This window comes from Pogona vitticeps, chromosome 5 (genome assembly GCF_051106095.1).
Source record: "Pogona vitticeps strain Pit_001003342236 chromosome 5, PviZW2.1, whole genome shotgun sequence".
NCBI classification, from domain to species: Eukaryota; Metazoa; Chordata; class Lepidosauria; order Squamata; family Agamidae; genus Pogona; species Pogona vitticeps.
Genome location: NC_135787.1, coordinates 46,411,559 through 46,433,108, shown reverse-complemented (window position 1 = coordinate 46,433,108; position 21,550 = coordinate 46,411,559). Strand labels below are relative to the sequence as shown.

The following is a 21,550-nucleotide window of genomic DNA, read 5'->3' as shown; positions in this document are numbered from 1 at the left end:
ATATATAAAGTGATCCTAATAGGGTTTTCAGGGTAAGTGAGAACATTTAAGAAGTGGCTTCACCAGTTCCACTCTCCCAGTGAGCTTTCATGGCTGAATGTGGTTTGAAATCCAGGCTTCCTGAGTCCTAGACCATCAGTCTATGCACTATACCCCACTGGGTACCTTTAAAAGATATTACCAAATATTAAACTATATTAATAATAAAGCCCTCTGGTTGGTATTCTCACATTTTATAGGATCAGCTACAGCCACATATGTCCTTCCATCCATAGTATCAAAAAAAAAAAAAAAAAAAAGATCTGGCTAGATGACATCAGAGATCCATTGTTAGACCTGTGATTAAAACTGAAGCTGGTGAGATGTTCATGTTTGAGAAATCAGACTTCAGAGGAATCCCATGCTTAAGGTGGCTTCAGTGGCTGCTGCTTCTAGTCATTGACTACTGTATCTCTAATGTCTGTTTCTGCCATAAGACTAGCATCCTATTTCCTGCACCAGCCAACCAAACAGCAGAACATGTCAGGAATCGTTCTTGCTTGATACTGACCATAGCAGTAGGTGTACAGCAGTGGACTGTCTCTGAAGATGGAAGTTGTAGCTAAATCTTATTGTTAATAGGCATTCATATCCTCTATTAACTGGTCTGAACTCATTTAAAAATCTTCAAATATGATGGCTACCACACTGGATCTTACAGTAGTGAATTATACAGGGAAATTATGCATGTTTTGTACTTTTACTTATGTCTCTTGAATCTAATGAGTCGTATGAGAAGTTGAAAATTTGGGAAAGCAAGTTTCTATTGTAAAGTTAAAAAAAGGTATCAAACTTTGTACTCAAAGAAATCTATCATATTCACATAATACATAATTTAATAAAGGTCATGTAACCTGGTCTATGTTGATCCCCTATATTCTAGAGCAGTGGTTCTTAACCTTTGTTACTCAGATGTTTTTGAACTGCAACTCCCAGAAACCCCAGCCAGCACAGTTGGTGGTGAAGGCTTCTGGGAGTTGCAGTCCAAAACTCCTGAGTAACCCAAGGTTAAGAACCAGTGTTCTAGAGAACGAACCTGGAAGAACATGAGAACTGGGAACACATCTCAGCATCCCTGGGCAATGGCAGATTTGTTAGCCAAGCCTTGTACTCCTGAAGCACCACAAGCTTGCTTCTGATATGAATGATGACAGCTGTCTATTTTCTAGACCAAAAACTTGAAAATTCTCTGACCTTTCCTTATAGCCCAATTTCTTGATAATTTTGGCTGCCTAGGCAGTGACATGGTATCCAATATTGTCAGAACTCATATTTGAGTTGTACTTCCTATTTATCTAGAAGTGAGCATACCGAGTTTTACTTCAGTAGGTATGTATTGGATTCTGCTGTTGAGGAGTTGAAATCAGACTTAATAAGACCTCACTTGGTCTTAGCCAAAAGGCTCAGAAGCCACATAATATATCAAGACTCAGCAAAATCACTGGAACATAACTTGGATGTGACTGATCTCTCTCAGTGTTGTTGTTGTTTTTAATGGGTCTACTCTTAGCACAACTAAATCCATTTTAGTAGCAACATTCATTCAAAGTATTATGGTAATACGTTTCCATGTACGTAAATTGCTCATTTAAGTGTCCTATGTAGACACATTTTAAGTGTCTTATGTAGACACATTATTAACATAATGATGTTGATGTTTCATCCTAATCCCAGCAATAAATGTTTATGCAATGAAAGGCACATTTTGGATGAACCATCTTAAATTTAGAGCAGGAAACAGTTGGCATTCATAGGAGATACTAATGAGCATTCATGCTTATTAATACATTCATTTAAGCTGTTTCTTACACTCCACCTTTCAACAAAAATATATTTTAAAGTGACTTATAAAGATAGGTAACGATAGCCCTACCTTTAAACTTATCAAAAATAGTCTAATAATCTTAACATTTTTTATTTTACCTATATTTCATACATACCCATAATTTTAAATTGTGCAATGTTCTCATACACATAAAGAAGAGAAAGCTCAATCTTTTAGGCATAAAGAACATAGAATGGGAGTTAGGTTTTGGGCTATGATTAAAGCTTTTCAAGAAATTCTTCTCCATGAATCCCACTACCTGTGTGCCACTTCCATTTATTGTAACCGAGCTTAAAGAGGACACATTCCTATGTTATCTGACCTGCACATGCGGTTGTATCCTATCTCTTATCAAAAATGATGATTTTGCAAGCATGGTAACAAAGGTTGGATCCAAAGTGCTGCAGGGGGAGACTTCCATTGATACTCCAGAATCCTTGAGGTCTCTGTTCAGCATCTCTTATCTCCCAAGACTATTGCAGAATGTGAAAGAACCCTGTTCCAACTCTCCAGTAAAGCATGAGAAGTAGCAGTTGGAAATCTGGAGATTCCCAGGGTACGTGGAGGAATGCTAGCGTGTCTGCCATAATAATGGGAGATCTTGGCCTGAAATGGAGCCAATAGGGACTAATGTGTAGTGATAGGCCTTAGAATTATTTTGACAATGTTACGTACAGTACATGCAAGATATGGTATTACTTGAGGTTCAGTCCTTGAAATAGCTGTTCCTGAACATCTTTGATTTATCTGTTCTTTATTTTTAGTAGCTTTTGCCCCATCTCATTTCAGGAGTATGGAGTATCAAATGATAGTACCCTAGAAACCTAGCAAAATGAAACATACAAATATGAAAAACAGTATACTGTATATTATACACAAGTGCAAATCAAGGCCTAAGCCTCTGTTAACATAGCATAGCGCTTTCTGAAAATTATTTGGCTTAAACTTTGATTATCCAGGGATGGAAATACACTAGGTTTTAGGGCAACCAAGAAGATTGTTTTTTTTGGGGGGGGAGAGTCTATGATGTTCAGATTATACAGACAGATGACATGGGAAGATCAGGACTTCTTTAAGCTGTTATGACTAGGCACCTAATTTCATGATTTATGTTTCTTTTTTTGCCAGGAAAACCAGCACCACTGCAATTGAACTCATTGTATTTTCATGATCAGAGCAGACCCCTTTAAATAAACAAAAGTGGAGGTGGAGAAATTCTGGCAAAAACACAAATACTGGCAATGTATGCTTTATCCATTTATTCGGCTAGTGGAAAACAGACATTAACTTGCCTTGTTTGCCTTGTTAGTTTGTTCAATGGTGAAATACCCTGATCTGTTAAGATAAGTCAAGGCCACTGGTTAGTGACTCCCTCTTCAAACATAGGTTTATGTGCAGGTCTCCAGGAGCAGAACTTCTAGGCCACAGATATGCCATCTGATCCTGGAAGTCTTCTACTTGGTTTATACAGGGATATCCTATTTACAGAAACAATGTTGCAAGCCTTCAATGACTTTTAAAATAACAGTAAACACAGTCTTTCTGATCTATCAAATGGCCCTCTCAAGGCAACAAACACATGGCACGGGCTTCTCGTAATCCACTATATCCAGTACATTCTGGAAGCAAGAATGTTGCTAACGATTAATGTGTGGGATCCTTCCTGCCTTTTATTTATACTAGCCAATGTAATTTGGCAACAAGATGAATCTGGAGATTCAATCTAATTGGTAAAAAAACCTCTCAAAACCATTTCCAAAACCACAAGCTTTATATAATTCATAAATGAACAATGAACAAAATATTGTTTGCATCTGATATTAAATAAGGACCCTAGAAATTTATCGAAGAAAACATTATTTGACCCAATCTGTTTATTTTTAATACCTCTGATAAAAGGAATGTTGTTGCTAACAATTTCTAGCTGTATTTTTATTGTTGTTTAAAATCATTTTACTCCGCCTTTCTCCTAAAAAAAAAAAAAGACCCAGGGTGGCTTATATAATAAAAAAACCCCACAATATTAAAAGTTAAAAGAATAAATTATTCAAATATTTAAAAATAATTAAACATTGCCTTTTAAGTGTTAAGAAAAATCATTATTCAGATTTAAAAGCAACAAAAATACAAACCATCTCATCTTAAAACCTATCTAGTCACTAAGAAAACACTTGCCTGAAAAGAAAGCTCTTCATCTGCTTGGGGAAGAACAGCAAAGATGGGGTCGCTTTGGCCTTCCATGGGAGGAAGTTCCAGAGTCTGGGAGTAGCGACAGAGAAGGCTTTCCCAGAAAAAAAATTGAGCTAGGAAGCTATAAATTGCAGGGTGTATTGGCCAATTTGCCTGTATTCAATGGTGCAAAAATTAACTGTCTATGATTTTAACTTATCTTTCATGTTCAGGTCCAAAGTGAACATGGCAGCACCTCCAAAAAAGTTCAATGTGGAAGAGCATAGGAAATCAAGGTCCTGTTTCTCCAAGGGAAAGGTGCAAAGCAGATCCATGATGAAATGTCACAAACTATGGGTGACAGTAGCCCTTCATATGCAACAGTTAAACATTGGGTTGTCAATTTTAAAACTGGCCATTTCGGTGTTGAAAATGAGAAACCCAGTGGAAGGCCTGTTTCTGTCTCTGTGCCTGCAAATGTGAAAGCCATCCATGACATGATCATGGAGGACTGCCACGTACCAGCCAAAAGTATTGCTATATATCTGAGAATATCACATGGGAGAGTTGATGCCATTATCCACAACAACTTGGAAATGAGAAAGCTGGCAGCAAAGTGGATCCCCAAACTTTTGACAACCAAACAAAAGAGGAAACATGTGGAGTCATTGGTGGCTGTTTTGGAACATTTTGCAGGAAATGTGTGGTTTCCTGGGCAAAGTGTTAACTGGTGATGAGACATGGATATACTTTTATGATCCTGAGACAAAGGAACAGTCTAAGGAAAGGAGGCAGAGTAGTTCCCTCAGGCCAAAGAAGTTCCGAGTGCAAAGGTCAGTGCAGAAGCAAATGGCAACAGTTTTTGGGGATAAGAAGGGAGTTCTGATGGTGGACTACCTCCAACAGAGTTCAACCATCAATGCAAAATATTACTGTGCTTTATTGATGAAGTTGAGGCAAAACATCAAGGAAAAACGTTGAGGAAAGCTCTCCAAAGGTGTCATCCTGTTGCATGACAGTGCCTCGTCACACACTGCAGGTGAAACAATAGCAAAACTGACCTCCTTAGGCTTTCAAGTGATGCCCCATCCACCCTATTCTCCCGACCTGGCTCCTTGTGACTATTATCTGTTCCCCAAACTCAAAAAACACCTAAAGGGACAACGATTTCGCAGTGTTCTGGAGGCAACCAATGCTGCAAATGAGTGGTTACACCAGCAGTCGGAAGAATTTTATTTGCAGGGACTTAAGAAGCTGCAGGACAGATGTTGCAAGTGCATGGACTTTCTGGGGAAATATGTAGAATAATGTGGTATATATATCTTCCTAGCTCATTTTTTTTCTGGGAAAGGCTCAATACTTATCAGCACCCCCTCGTATGTATCACCACAGCCAGATCAGACCTTAGGAATAGGTGTAGTTTGGCACACTAATTTTAACTGTGGGAAGACACTCCTGGACACTACTGAAACCTGGTCATCCAAATATCACTTGGGACAGATTCATGGTCGTCATGGAGCCTACATATATCTGCTCAGAAGTGAGTGCACTGCATTCAATAGCAGTTTTTTTTCCAGAAAAGCATGCATAGAATTTTTGCCTCAACCAAGCCTGCAGTCTTATATGCACTTATGTGCAGTAAAGCCCGTATCTTAAGTCTAAAATTGCTAAATACCTGATAAAGGGCTTTTTTTTTTCCTTTTTGGGAAGAGGTAAAAGAAAAAGAAAAAAGCTCCATTACTTGATGCTGTTTGAGTCTCGGTTGCTAACGAAGCTAACTTGTGCACTCTTCTGCCCAGAATCTGTCACTGCAGTTACTCCTCTCAGAAGAATAAAACATAAATGTAGACTATACATGCAGTTAACTCTGCTGTATTCTATGAAATAATTCTTACACATTCTATAGCATTTTTGGGCAATTCTTTATTTTCATTGTATGTGGAATATGCATCGTCATGGAATGGAGAATGCTACTTTGTCATATAATGTATTGGGTTGTCCCTTCCTGAGGTACCAACTCTTGGGTACAGATGAACAGTTAAGAAAATGTTTTTAAAAATGTTGTGGACAAAGAAAAATGTTACAGAGGCTATCAGTTCCCCACCTAGATTTCTTTCAGACTTTTTAAACATCTGCATAACAAGATTAGGAAAAACTGTGTTTGTTAATCAAGAAATAATACCAATTGGGGGGGGGGGATGATCCATCTTCTACAGGCGTTAAAAACACGTTACTGAAATCAAGAAAACCTGCAGCCCTATTCTTTTATTCCTGCTCACCAAATACGTCATGACTTTGAAAGCATAAACTACTCCAACCTGGAAACCTCTGTTCATTTACAAAATGCTAACTATTACAAATGATAGGGACATTTCCAGTACTTAAAAAGATATTTTATCAAAGGGGTAAAACAACCAACACGAGAAAATGTTACAGAACTGGGGGATTTTTAGTTTACAAAAATGTCTTCTTAGTTTAGAAAAATATGAGACACGATAAATATATTTATTTAAAATATTTATAAACCATTTTGCTCAAGACCAAAGGTAGCACGTAACATTAAAACACAATATAAAAACTGGGACGGGGGGGGACAAACAAAACAGGAAGAAGCAGCCCGTATCTGAAGCAGCCATAGTGAAGAAAAAGTGTACAAATAAAAGTTGCTACTCCTTTCAACTATTGAGGTCGCAATGTAGAAACAAAGCAGGATGAAAATGTAAACAGTAAAAATTAAATACAGTGAGGGAGCTGTCCCTTCCTCGAAAAAAGAAACCCAGGGCATAACATACGCCCTAAGTTTCCCACCAGTGACTGCTACTAACACATAGCACGAGAAACCCGCCGCGCGCACTCTCGGCGCCACAACTAACCAACGCCTGGAATACAAGTGAGCGTTAGAAGCTACCAACTAGCTATACGATAGACTCGCGCAGGCACTCGTAGATGCCGTGACGTCACTTCCTCTACGCTAGAAGTAGGCGCCGGAAGCGGTCCTTTTTCCCCTAACGGAACTGGGTCCGGCGACAGATTTGCAGCGGTTCCGCTGAACGACGAGGCGGGCTGTGGTGGGAATCGTTCACGAAGCAGGCTTTCGCCATGGTGGAGGTAGGGAAGCAGAAGCACGGTGACTCGGGCGGGGGATTTGATCCCTGGGTGTGCGTGCAACACAAGAATTAAGGCTCGAAGGGCCTCCCCGCGTTGCCGGTCGGGGCGTGGGGTGTTGCTCTTCGAAACTCGCCGCTTCCTTCCTCATCCGCTGTTTGAAGTAGCTGATTATTTCAGGTCTGGACCGGCCCCTTTGCTGTGCTCCCCCCCCCCCGACCGTATTACAGAACGGTTGCGGTGAGACCTGTTGTGTCTCCTTTTTTCAATTTAAGCTTTTCTGCCTTTTCAGAATGGCTTAAAATTGCAGGAGGGAAAAATAATGCAAGAGCAACAGTGTTTTATGCAGGTGACCTACAAAGGGTGTCTTCATGGTGAATTTGGTGGTGGTTCAAATAGCTTTTCTTTTCCACAGTACAGGTTTATGCATCCCTCCCCCGTTGCATGAATGCATAAATTGTGTATTATTGTTGTTGTTGTTGTTGAATTTTTATCCCCCCCATCTAGTCAATTGACTATTCTACAATTGTCCAGAAATAAGATGCATTTTGTCATAGTAGGGAGACTGAGCAGGTGATTGTTTTCTTGCTCAGGTTGCTGGCTAACGGTTGATAGGCAAAGTCAGGCTCCTTGTCATGCTGGTTGTACTTCAGGACTTGCACTGCACAGCTTTAAAACAGAGGACTATTTTCTACACTCTCCCCACAGTATATGTAGATCATGTCTAGATGGGCGGCATATAAATGCAACAAATAAATAAATATGTGCATTCAGTCTTCGCTAGTTGATAGAAATGCAGGTATTTAAAATTAGCAGTGGGAATATCATTGTGGCTAGGTGTCAATTCTTTTTAAAAATATATATTGATTAGTTATATAATATAGTACAAAATGAATACTGGAAAACAGAGTAAACAAATGGAGGATGTTGAATCATAAAGGCATTTGATTTGTCAAACATCTCTTCTAATAAGTGGTGCATGTTAATATCTGGTAAAACCTTCATGGATATCTCTTACTAATATACTTATACATACTCTGTAGAGGCTACTGACATCTCAAAACTAAAATGCATTATTATACTGATGACAATGTACAGAGCATACATTTGTCCTCACTCAAATTATATACAGATTTTAATTTTAGTATGGGATTGAACATCAATACATGCCAGTCAGTAAGATTTAGAATAGAACAGCACACATGAAAATGCAGCTGTCAATGCAGTTGGGAAGCTGAAAAGACAATTCTAGGGTGTTATGCCTTTTCCTTTTGCAGCCAATCACAAAAGTATTCACTGAAAAGAAGGAGGCATGGTTTGTCTAGCAGGTATTGTTTACTAAAGTCATCAGTAGCTCCTAGTTCTATTTTTTCTCTCCTCCAAAGTAGTACAGATAGATACTTCAGTAAAGCATTATCATACCTGTGCTTAGCTATACTGTTGTCTTAACAAGAAAAATGCAAATCTAGATTTACTGAAATATTTCAATTTGCTAACAGTCTGAAACTTTGTGTATATATGTAATTAAAACATATTCCCTCCAGACAATTCCTGATGCCCTCTCCTCTCCCTTTCCTATTGTTTCCTCCCTCTCCTAAGGTTTCTTCTATTTAAAAATTTTTATACTATTTTATGCTGTTAGCCGCCTAGAGTGGTCTTAACCGACCAGATAGGCGGGATATAAATAAAATAAATAAATAAAAATAAATGAATAAATTATGGTTTCTAGCTGTTTTTGTTTAAGGAAACAGAATTTTTCTGACATAGTTTATCAAACAATGCTCCCTCTTGATACACTGGAATGCTGCTCTAGTTCTGTTGAGGTACTTTGAAAAGTGATTAATGTAAACATTAAAAGGAAGGGGTGTGCTAACTTCGCTGTGTTTCATCCCATCTTTATGCCTAAACTTAAATCTGAATAGAAGAGTGGTCTGTGTTGATGGAGAATTTCCATGTAATCAGATATTCTGAGAAATCAAGGCCCCTGGTTGTATGGAGGTGCTCCATGGGTATGGACATCTCTCCTGTTTAAATGTAGCTGTACATATACTGAGAGCTAGTACAGAGAGGTAGGGTTAGTACCACCTTTGTAAAATTCCTGACTAGGATTTCTGTCTTATCTGTGGCATTCTCAGAAGAATCTGTTTCCTAGGTTTTAATTCTTCCTAGAGAGTCAGTCTGGTGAAGTGTATAGAGTAATAGGCTAGGGTTCAGGTGATCCAAGTTCAAATCCACATTTGGCCATGAAAAGTCAGTGGAGGATAGCACTGGTAGAACCCCTCAAATATTTTACATGCCTTGAAATTCTTCCTAAGGTCACTACAAGTTGGATGAAACTTGACAGACATGACAACAGTTATCTTAAACGCCAATTAGCAGAAAAGATGATGTTGTTATGTGCTGTCTAATAGCCTGTGACTTATGGCGACCCTATAAACTAGTGTTCTCCAGAATGTCCTGTCTTCAACAGTTCTGCTCAACTATTGGAAACTCAAGCCTGTGACTTCCTTTATGGAGTCAATCCATCTCATATTTGGTCTTTTTCTTTTCCTGCTGCCTTTTACCTTTCTCAGAATTATTGGCTTTTCCAAAGAATTATGCCATCTCATGATGTGCCCATGGTAGCACATGCTCAGTTTTAACATTTGCCTCCTGAGACAGTTCAGACTTGATTTTGATCTAGGATCCACTTGTTTGCCTTTCTGACAGTCCAGAGTACTGTATTCGCAAAGCACTCCTTCAGGACCACATTTCAAATGAATAATTTTTTCCCCCTCTCAAATTTCTTTACCGACCTACTCTCACACCCATACATGGTGATTAGTTATACAAGAGTGTATATGATCTTGGCCGTGGTCTCCAGTGACACATCCTTACATTTGATGATCCTGTCTAATTCCTTCATTGCTGCCTTTCTGAATTTTAGTCTTCAAATAGGACATATATTAAGTGGCATTTTGCTGGTACAGAGGGATACTACATAGTAATGACCTTAGGTTGCTTGAGCACAAGCAGCCTAGACATGCCATGGGTTTGGTTGCACCATGCAATATATAAATCTCAGAGTGTGATGATACATGGTCTTCGTGGGTTAATATTAATGCATTGATACTTATTCTTTTCCATGTGTTTTCTGGTATCTGAGTTTTAAATTTGTCTCCCAAAGGACCTCTCAACCTTATAAATCAGTATCAACTCAAGGTAAAGAAACAGTGTTAAAGTAGTGCACAGAGATCACTTATACCCTGTAAAATTCAATAGAATAAATAAAGGAATGTCAGATATGTGTTGGAGGAAGTGTAAGAATAAAGGAACTCTGGAACATATGTGGTTAACATGCCCAAGAGTAGAAATTTTCTGGTCTGAAGTAATTAAGTGGTTGGAAAGTATAACAAAAGAAAAACTATTTTCAAATGAAACTTTGCTACTTTTTTCGTTATTTATGGGAGGGAACGAAAATATTGTGAATAAAGAACTACCGTATTTTTGCTCCATAAGACGCACTCCCCCCCAAAAAAAAAGTGGGGGAGAAAGTATGTGCGTTTTATGGAGCGAATACAGTAAAAAAGGGTTCAGCCACCACCACCCAGAAGCCTCCCACTGCCATGCTGGTAGGCCTCTGAACTGGCACCAGAGACTGCTTGCTGTTTGGACTTCACCATTCTGCACTGCTGGCTTTCCAGGATCTGCTTCCTGGAGCCCACCTGGAAAACCAGCAAGGCCAACAGGCGTACGGCAGCAGGCAGTGAAAACAGCCAAGGACCAAAGGGGAAAGAGTGATTCTAGAAAGACCAGGGGAAACCACAAACAAAGTCCCCCACTTAAACAGTTGATTTTCCCACATTTGGGGAAATCACAGGGGTCAGCACATCCAAAGTGCAATAGATGAGCCTTACCCGGGGAAAACCACTTTTACAGTAATGGTATCTCCCCTGCCAGGTATGAGTTGGAATGGCCCCTGAACCTCCTGCCCCTTTCTGTGCCCTGCCCTCCAAAGGCATGGTGACCCCCGGCTGCACCTTCTGCTCAGTACAGGGCTGCACAGTCCCAGTCCTGCAAGAGGCCAGGAGAGCTCTTCAGTGTTTTGGGGTGCCCCGCAGGACCCCCATCGGGCTGGATGTTCCTCTCACAATCCTCCAATGCACATATATTAGCCTATCTGCCTGCTTGCATCACCCAGTTGGCTTCTCTATTGGAGAAGCAAAGCAAGAAGGAGGAGTCTCTTTCCCTTCACCTTCTGCGGAGAAGTTAGACAACATTATCAGCCAGACGTGTGGAGAAGCAGAGAGAGAGAGGACACAAACAAAAGCTTCTAAAACAAATTGCCAGTAAGTTTAATAGGCCTGAGAATGGCGAGGGGAAGATAAAGTTACTACTGAGAGCCTTCTGGATGAGGGAAAGGTGGCTAGAATAGCTGTCTGTAGTTCAGAGCTTGGCAGGAAGCTGCATCACTTCCTCATAAATTAAGCCTAAATAGAAGTAATTTTGCAGATATTTAAAACATTAAGGGGCCTGTGGAGGGGAGGCTAATGTGTATTGTTAGCCAAATTTCATTCTGAAGCACAGAATGATTAAAAAGGCACTGAGCACATGCAGAATAAAGTTCAAAAGAGAAACCAGCAACCTAACACTCCTTAATATATTGCCACTAGGGCTACAGGTTTTATTTGGTGTATTAGCTAACCACAGTTTTTAAGGACTCATCAGGAGCAAGGCAATTTGAATTGCAGAGGGAAGAACTGAATCACAGATCTGAGTATGTCCAAGTAAAGCTTTGAAATCTTGAAAATTGGTTTAAGAACCGAACATTTCATAAATAGCAAGAGATGTTACTCATTTCACATGTACACACACACAACTGGAAACAGAAATTTTAGTAATCTTTTTGTGTTAACAAAAGCTGCATGGTGTCGCTCCCCCTGTTTTTATTGGTTTTTCTTAATCGTTGTAGTTCTACAATATTGCTGGTAGATTTTATCTTTTCATTGTGATTCCCAGCTACTGTATTTTATCCTATTGTAGTCTCTAAAATTGGACAGCCATCTGTCAGATCTGCTCTGATTTGGATTCCTGCATTGAACCAGGGGTTGGAATTGATGGCGTTATAGGCTCCTTCCAACTCCATTATTCTATGATTCTTTGCTGCATTGAGATTATATTTGTAAAAGGAAGCAGGCAATAGATGTGGTGCTGAATAAGGGGCACATTTTTCTTGCAGAGTATGGAAACTCATTCTACCAGTGCAAGGATGATAAAGCAGAAAAGGCTAGCATAACATTCCTTTTAAACTAGAGGTAGTAAAATATGCTAAGGAGTATGGAAAAAGAACAGCAAAGAGACATTTTGGGCCTCCTCATCTGAAAAAATAATTAGAGAGTGGAGGCAACAGGAGGATCAGCTGCAAAAAGCTGATAAAAGTAAGCACACTTTCCGTGGACATGCTGCAAAGTAAAGAACTGAATGATGGAGAGAGAGAAAACCTTATTGCTGGAAGGGAGGGAGTGGAAGTGAGGCATGCTTTGCTGTTTGCTTACACCTGTGCTGGTGGTGATTTCTTCATCATAGCTCTTACTGACTACCCAGCAACAATCTGTTTATTCGTCTCTTTCAGTGCAATAACAATTCATTATAAGTGTGAAAACTTGAGATGGTAATTCCCACTCATTGTGTGTCATCCTGCTGTAGAAGTCTGCTTAATGATTCTCCACTTCTGGTACATGTATGACTTGTGAAATGACATGCTTGAGAATACAGCAGTCCCAAAACTGTATTGTTAGTAGCAAGAAAGAAATGGATTTTGTTCGTCCTTGGTGATTGATATAAAGCATTGTAGTGTTGTTGTCTGTGGCTATTGAAATAACTTTGCCAACTACAAATTGTACAAAAGCTCACGCTGTGTTGTACACTGCAAGAAGTTTGAGGTAATTGATGTGACAACATCTGTCTATTGCTACTGCCTTATGAATTTGCCAGAATATTTTTCCCTGTTTTCCTCCCCTAAAAATGAGGTGTGCCTTATGGAGAGGTGCATCTTATGGAGCAAAAAATACGGCAATTGCAGTTCTGTTAAGAGGAGCCCGTAAAGAAATTGGCCATCAGTGGAAGAATGCTTAGGACTTGTCCTTGCAAAGATTTCAAAATAGAATATGGAGACTGGCTCTGATGGAAAAACTGAATAAAACAAGATAAATGTATGGAAGTATGGTATCCCTTGTTGGCCTCTGGTGCAGGAGATCAAATGGAAAATGGGCTGAAATGCTGGTTAGTTTGAATAACTGTAGGGTTAGGAATAAAACATATATAAATATTTAAATATTATTAGTATACTATAGATAAGAAAATTATTGGAAGTGTAACTGTATAGGTAATTACTACTATTTTCTTGTTATGTGATCAGAAGATTATAACTTAAATAATAATATAAAAAATTTAATGCATTGATACTTTGGCAATAAGTACCTTGTCCCAGAACTGGAATGCATAAGCAATTATTTGTTTCAGACACTTGGCTGAATGCTGCTACAAAACCTTGTAGGGTAAACAGCATTATGTTCTGACTATCCAAGAGGAAAATATGCTAGAGAAAAATGTATGTATTTATTTATTTAAAACATTTTTACTCCACCTTTCTCCTTGAAAAATATCCCAAGGTGGCTTACAAACAAAATGCAATATTCAAAGTTGAAAACAAAGAGTATGCAATTTCTGACACTCAACTCCCATACTTACAAATTCTCTATATGTCAGAACAGTAGAACAGATACTTAATATGTTGGGTCAGCAAAGAGATTACTTTTTTGTGCAAACAGAGTGTAGGATAGGATATCAGCTAAATAGTCTGGAAAACAGATGCATCAAGTGGGGAACAGCATCTGGTGGATAATATTCCAATTGTATTCTTAGGTTTCAGTGAAAGTTTTTTTTTAAAGGCCAGAATTTTATACATGGTGCAATGGAATATTGGGAAGTTTCATTTCTTATTACTTTTTTAAAAAATCGCATGTTGTTCTGCTTTTTATCCAAAATTGTTCCCAGTGTGGCTTACAAATATTGGCAGTAAGGCAGTCCATGCTGTCAGGTGTGCAGTCTAAAAGATGTGACTCATGAGGAAAGAGATGGAAGGGGGAGGAAGGCTAAAGCTAGTTCATGCATCAGTTCCTAAAGCTACAGTTCTTACAGTAACCAGCTGGGATGTAAATAGTTTGAGTAATCTGGTAGAACACCTGCTTTATATGACAGTTGAACAAAGGCCAAAGGCAGCTTCAACAGAGCCAAAAGAATAGGTCTCCTTTTCTTGTCTTCTTCCACAAACTGCTACTTAGTGAGCTGCTAGTTAACTATCATCATTACAACACTCTGTAGCAGTCTTTGAATACGTAAATGTGGTTCTGCATGTGCACTGAAGTGCTTCCACACACCCATGGAGATTTCCAAACAGTAATGGGCTTTCTGCATATGCATTTGTTGAGAAACAAGTGGGTTAGAACAAGCATGTACTTTGTATTATCACACGTAAGCATACAATGTTTTGGTCTTCTCTTTTGAAAATGAATTCTACTGTGCTAAGCACATCTTTTATTAGATGAAGAAAGTAGAAAATTGCAATAGCCAAAATCTATTGTGAGTTGGTACTACAATCAGTGAAATACCCTGTCATGATGGCAAATATAAGCTGAGTAATGAAGTGGTAGTTAATTGCCATGTAGGTAACCAGATGATCTTATTAATTAGCCATAATTTACACATGCAGTTTACATAATCTGATTTACCCCGGAGTAAAATCCCAATGGAACAACTGATTGGTTCAAAATTGGGAAAGGAGTACGACAAGGCTGTATATTGTCCCCTGGCTTATTTAACTTATATGCAGAATACATCTTGCGGAAGGCTGGACTGGAGGACTCCTAAGCCGAAATTAAGTTTGCTGGAAGAAATATCAACAATCTCCGATATGCAGATGATACCACTCTGATGGCAGAAAGTGAGGAGGAATTAAAGAACCTTGTAATGAGGGTGAAAGAGGAGAGTGCAAAAAACGGCCTGAAACTCGACATAAAAAAACCTAAGATCATGGCCACTGGTCCCATCACCTCCTGGGAAATAGAAGGGGAAGATATGGAGGCAGTGACAGATTTTATTTTCTTGGGCTCCATGATCACTGCAGATGGAGACAGCAGCCACGAAATTAAAAGATGCCTGCTTCTTGGGAGGAAAGCAGTGACAAACCTTGACAGCATCTTAAAAAGCAGAGACATCACATTGCCAACAAAAGTCCGAATAGTCAAAGCTATGGTTTTTCCTGTTGTGATGTATGGAAGTGAGAGCTGGACCATAAAGAAAGCAGACCGCCGAATAATTGATGCCTTTGAATTGTGGTGCTGGAGGAGGCTCTTGAGAGTCCCCTGGACTGCAAGGAGAACAAACCTATCAATTCTAAAGGAAATCAAACCAGAGCGCTCACTGGAAGGACAGATCCTGAAGCTGAGGCTCCAGTACTTTGGCCATCTCATGAGAAGAGAAGACTCCTTGGAAAAGACCTTGATGTTAGGAAAGTGTGACAGCAAGAGGAGGAGGGGACGACAGAGGATGAGATGGCTGGACGGTGTCTGCGAAGCAACCAACATGAAATTGACACAACTACAGGAGGCAGTGGAAGATAGGAGGGCCTGGCGTGCTCTGGTCCATGGGGTCATGAAGAGTCGGACACGACTAAACGACTAGACAATGAAAATCCCAATAGGATTCTGACTAATGCCACCAGCAAACTTGATACGTGGTATTAAGGAATAGATGAATGTGACAGTGGCCAAAATCTTGTTGTGTAGCTACACCTGCATAACTTGAAGTTGTATAAGTTGTGAAATTTGCAGCAAAGTGCAGGTCCTATCTAGAAAGCAGTGCCATAGGTGCAGTTGGTGTGGTCAGTTGCATAGTTAGTGTGTGATTGGATGTGTGGTTCATTGCATAATCAGAGACATAGATTACCTGGGATAACTCTCTATGAATTTATGTGTCCATGGTTCCAAGTCCATCTGATTCCAACTAGTATGAAACAACATTTGTTAGATTAAATTCAACAGCAAGTCATAATGAATTTAAATATCCAAAAATGAGCTAGAGTTCTGTGGTTTTGCACAAGTAGAAGGGCAACCCATCATATTTAATGCTCTGTGAACAATATCCTGTTTTTTGTGTTTGTTTCCCCCCCATTTTTACAATGGCAATAAATTTAGAGAAGCCCTGGCTTCTAACTACACATGAAAGGTGACCTTCTATGCTGACAACAAAAGCTTTTATGTTATGATTTGTACCTGGATCACTTTAAAGTGGAGGAAGAGACCACTGACCCTTTCCAGAAGGGGAGAAAGTTAACTTAATCATTCATTTAGAAAGTAGAGCTGGGCTTTTTAGTGCAGAACTCCAATAGATTCTATTACAAAGTAAACATATATATATATATTAGAACAGGGGAAGAGTATGGTTTATTTCCTTTCCTCATTTGTTTTTGAAGGTCTGCTGTTTTATTTTTGGTGTTGATATTGTTGGGAAGTGCTATAGTTGTACACAGAACGAAGCAAACCTAACCAAACATGCATAAGCAATATTAGTGTGAAAGATTTTTAACAAGACAAACTGAAATATCATAAAATAGAATAATTGAAGTTGCAAGGGACCTGTAAGGCCATCACATCCAATTCCTTGCTCAGTGAAGAAATCTAAATCGAGGTCTATCTGACAGTTAATGTATGCAGTATATGATAATTTGTTATCTAACTTCTCCTAAATCATCATGTGCCAAATTGAATGACTTGTGAGGCAACTTCTAACTTTTCAGACAATTCCAATATATTGAGGATCAGCACAATAGTGTTAGAGTAGTAATTAGGATTGTGCTGAGGGGAAGAGTTTAACATATGGTTAATATACCGTATGTCCTCACCCCAGTGATAATCCATTTAATCAGCCTACTGACAACAAGCATGTTTTCCTGTTTTTGCTTATCATAGTTCACCAAAAACCAATATGGGACTTTTTAAAAAAACTCAGTACATTAAATAGGCTGGGGCTGAAAAAGTGTCCCAGTGGCAAAATTTAATACATGTGTTGGTATTTCTCAGCTGTTTTTCTTTTAATAGGTTAAAAAACCTTCAAAGAAATATGTTTGGCAATGCCCACCATTACAGAGAAGGGGAAATCTCCTCTCATGTTGCTCTTAAGAGCAGCCAGAGACTGTGTTTGTTTAGTTTGCTCCCAAACTAAGCAAGATGTGAGGATTTCCCATGAGAATTCCTAATACGTTCTCGAATTACACTGAGTTTTGGAGCAGGTACTGTACTGTATAGGAATGAGAAGCTGATACAAAGCCCTGGATTCTCTGGCCTTTCTTTGCTGAATTCTCAGTATAAAGTCTTGATGAATTAATTATAGGGGTGAATATTGATGGCAAATCATGATTTATTAGCAAGCCAAGTCGAACTTTGTGGAATCCTTTCTTTAACAAAAATTGCTATTTCTAGATATATTTTTGAAACATCTCTCCTTTTTTAGGAAGTGCAGAAGCACTCTGTGCATACCCTTGTATTCAGATCTTTGAAGAGGACTCATGACATGTTTGTTGCTGACAATGCAAAACCTATACCTTTGGATGAGAAGAGGTAAAAACATTTTAGTACCTGTTGATATTTTTTATCAGAAATAGACTAACATAAGACCAACAAGTTTTTTATTTTTTCATAAGCTTTTGTGTGTTTAAGCATATTTTTTCAGACACTGGTATTTTTTGAAACAAACCTCTGTGCAATCTTGATGTAGATCATTGCACAAGAATCCCATTTAACTCTATTACTATTGATCCACATACAGTTGTGTTCAAAATTATTCAACCCCCACTGAAATTGAATGTTTTGGCCATTTTGACATTGATTTTGATCATTCAGTCATCTTGCTTACATTTACATGAAAGAGGCACTTGTAGGTCAGAGAAATATAACCTTAAGTTTATAATGAAATAACCACAAATGTCTTTTCTGTGCTCACATCATTATTAGTTTTTATTCAACCCCCAAGTGACATTCAGTCTTAGTACTTAGTACAACATCCTTTTACAGTTATAACAGCTTTTAAACGTGAAGCATAGCTTGACACAAGTGTCTTGCAGCGATCTACGGGTATCTTCGCCCATTCTTCATGGGCAAAAGCCTCCAGTTCAGTCAAATTCTTAGGCTTGCGCACTGCAACTGCTTTCTTTAAGTCCCACCAGAGGTTCTCAATCGGATTTAAGTCTGGTGACTGCGATGGCCACTCCAAAATGTTCCAGCCTTTCCTCTGCAAGCATGCTCTAGTGGACTTGGAGGTATGCTTGGGATCATTGTCCTGTTGAAAGGTCCAACGTCTCCCAAGCCTCAGGTGTGTGACGGACTGCATCACATTTTCATCCAATATCTCCTGGTACTGAAGAGAATTCATGGTACCTTGTACACGCTGAAGCTTCCCTGTACCTACAGAAGCAAAACAGCCCCAAAGCATTATTGACCCTCCGCCATGCTTCACAGTAGGCAAGGTGTTCTTTTCGTCATATGCCTTGTTCTTCCTCCTCCAAACATAGCGTTGATCCATGGGCCCAAACAGTTCTAATTTTGTTTCATCAGTCCACAGAACACTATCCCACAACTTTTGTGGTTTGCCCACATGACTTTTGGCATACTGCAGTCGACTCTTCTTATTCTTGGGAGACAGCAAGGGGGTGCACCTGGGGGTTCTGGCATGGAGACCTTCATTACGCAGTGTGCGCCTTATTGTCCGAGCTGAAACTTCTATACCCACATCTGACAAATCTTTTTTCAGTTCCTCAGCAGTCACACGGGGACTTTTCACCACTCTACACTTTAGGTAGCGCACAGCAGTCGAAGCCAGCATCTTCTTTCTTCCACGACCAGGTAGCATTTCAACAGTGCCCTTTGCCTTGAATTTGTGAATGATGCTTCCTATGGTGTCTCTTGGTATGTTTAACTTCTTTGCAATCTTCTTATAGCCATTGCCCTTCCTGTGAAGACAAATCACCTCTTCTCTTGTCTTCCTGGACCATTCTCTTGACTTCACCATGTTTGTAACCACACCAGTAAATGTCTAGAAGGAGCTGATTATCACAGTCATTTTAAAGCTGCCTAATTGGTGCTTATTATGCTTGATTGGTGCTCGGTGACATCCACAGGTGTTTTCAATACCTGTTCGAAAACACCTGAATGAACCTCTCTTCTTCAGAGTGGTAGTCTTTAAGGGGTTGAATAATTGTGGCAATGAAGAAACCACAAAAGAAACATTTACTACTGTATTACATAAACAATTGATGTTATTTTAGTTGCATTTGGTTCTTTAAAATGTCCTTGTAGGATTTCATTCTGAATACAATTCCAAATGTACACTATAGTCCCTAAACCCCTTTACAGCATTGGGGGTTGAATAATTTTGAACACAACTGTAACTGTGGAACTAGTTGATTTCTGTCAACACTGGATTGTGTTTATCTACAGTCTGCAACTCCCAATGATTGCCTTCAGTCTCCCTGCATCACCCCTGCTAAGAAGATTATGTGTGTATATACATGTGTGTGCAGCTTCCAAACTCGAACCTGCATTACTCCTGTTCCTCTGAGATGAAAAGTTTGTGTCTACCTGTGTTTAGGAATACATGAGAGAGTGTATTGAGAAGTTAATATTATGTTGTATTCTTTTCGCCAGTGCAGTGTTGATACAGAATTCATCTGCAATTAAAAAGAACATTTCTTGTCAATGCATGTTGCTAAATTTCTACTTAGTTCATACTGAATTTTCAGAAAGATTTGTGGTACTAAAAGACAATTTCTGTGTAACTCAAATCTATAAAGATATAAAATATTGTTTCCATTTCCTAAAATAAGGTGAATTCATTTAGGAGTGTAATGTGTCCCATTAGCGTAGCTTGACATTTTTGTTGAACTCCTGATTGTATGAATATTTTGCCCAAATTCAGACTTTGTTATAATAAATCACCATCAACAAAGATGTAATAGTGTTTCTTTATACAGCCACAAGGTAAAAATGGCAGTGAAACTTCATACAGAATATGCATCTGTGCTGCACATGCCAGTACCAAAAGAAAATGCAAGAGAGAAAGGTTCCCAAGGTGTAATCGACTCATATGGACATAAGCAGTATCTTCAAAATTCAGGTATGTTGACAGTTTTAATTGTATTTTGACAGCTGTCGATTATAGTCCTATACCTCTTTACCTGGGAGGAAGCCTTATCGAGTTCAGCAAGTCATATTTTGAATAGGCATGTGTCGAGTTGCACTGATAGATGGCTAAACTCACTTGCAGAGAGAGAAGGAGAGAGCACTTTCAGTTACAAGTATGTAACGGCAAAGGTAAAGGAAAGAACATCTTGTTTCAGTCAGCAGTAATGTCCAACCATTCCATCAATTGTTTTCAGGATCATTGCATTTATGGTATTCTTGGTATATTCCCCCAGGGTGGAGATAGTAAATATTTACATATTAAAGAAAACCTGTCAGTATATTGAGGATCACATATCTTCCATTATCTTTTAGTTTGTGTGGAAATCATCGGAAGTTTAAACTTTTCTTCTGTGAGTGTTCTTTTGAAGTTATCTTTTTTTTCAGACATATGTTCTGCCTGATTTAACTTCAGATTTGTAGCAATATATTTTGTTGATCTTATCCATTAACTCTTTGTACATTCACTTTCCAACACTCTACTGTCTCTCTATTTCGTTGAATGTTTAATTGTCAAAACAGAAAATAAATGAAGACAGAGGAAGAGAGGGGAAGATGGATATAATCATTTGGCGGCATAGAGGCTAGCATCCTGTTGCCAAAATGCAAAATGAAAGGGAAATTGCATAAGTGTTCCTCCTGCTCTGTCAGACATCTGGCTGTGTGCCTGTTTTTGTTGTGGTTGCAAAATTAGTTACATTAATAATGTATTTAAACTATAGAAAGTTTTGATGAAACAAAACATATTTAGATTTATATGAGAAAGTGGTGGACAGGTTTTGAACGATCCTCTTTTTTTCCTTCCTGTTGCCCATGTGCCACTAGAGGGATTTGTCCCTTGCAAATGGAATGTATACAAAGCAAACTGCTGTCATATTTAAATGCATGTATGCATTCACTGTATTGAACACAGTTTCAATTATTTATTTAACTCCATGGTCCAAATCTTGTTTCTTAACCTAGTGAATTGCATGACAGTAGGCCCACTGAATTAATGTCAATGCTTCTGTAAATTCCCATTGATTCAAATGGGCCTACTCTAAATGCAGTGTATTATGCTAAAGTAAGTTGCAGTTAGAAAGTGCTCATTTCAATCAATGGAATGTACAGAAGAGTTGATCACTAAATCTTCATTAATTCA

The 21,550-nt window shown here is 38.9% G+C and overlaps 1 protein-coding gene and 1 pseudogene across 2 annotated transcripts in view; one reads left to right on the top strand and one right to left on the bottom strand.

Annotated features, from left to right (window-relative positions):
• The first annotated feature begins 7,001 nt into the window (after window positions 1-7,001).
• PLRG1 (pleiotropic regulator 1) overlaps window positions 7,002-21,550 on the top strand; it is a 32,540-nt gene continuing 17,991 nt past the window's right edge. The window contains exons 1-3 of one of the 2 annotated variants that reach the window (XM_073001529.2): window positions 7,002-7,141; window positions 17,687-17,793; window positions 20,202-20,344. In XM_073001529.2, coding sequence (XP_072857630.2) covers window positions 7,133-7,141; window positions 17,687-17,793; window positions 20,202-20,344 — 259 coding nt within the window. In that variant the 5' untranslated portion in view covers window positions 7,002-7,132. Of the gene's footprint in view, window positions 7,142-7,200; window positions 7,319-17,686; window positions 17,794-20,201; window positions 20,345-21,550 lie in introns of those variants that run through there. The other variant, XM_073001530.2, reaches the window with a different exon arrangement.
• Window positions 10,931-11,085, bottom strand: LOC140707840 (U1 spliceosomal RNA; annotated as a pseudogene).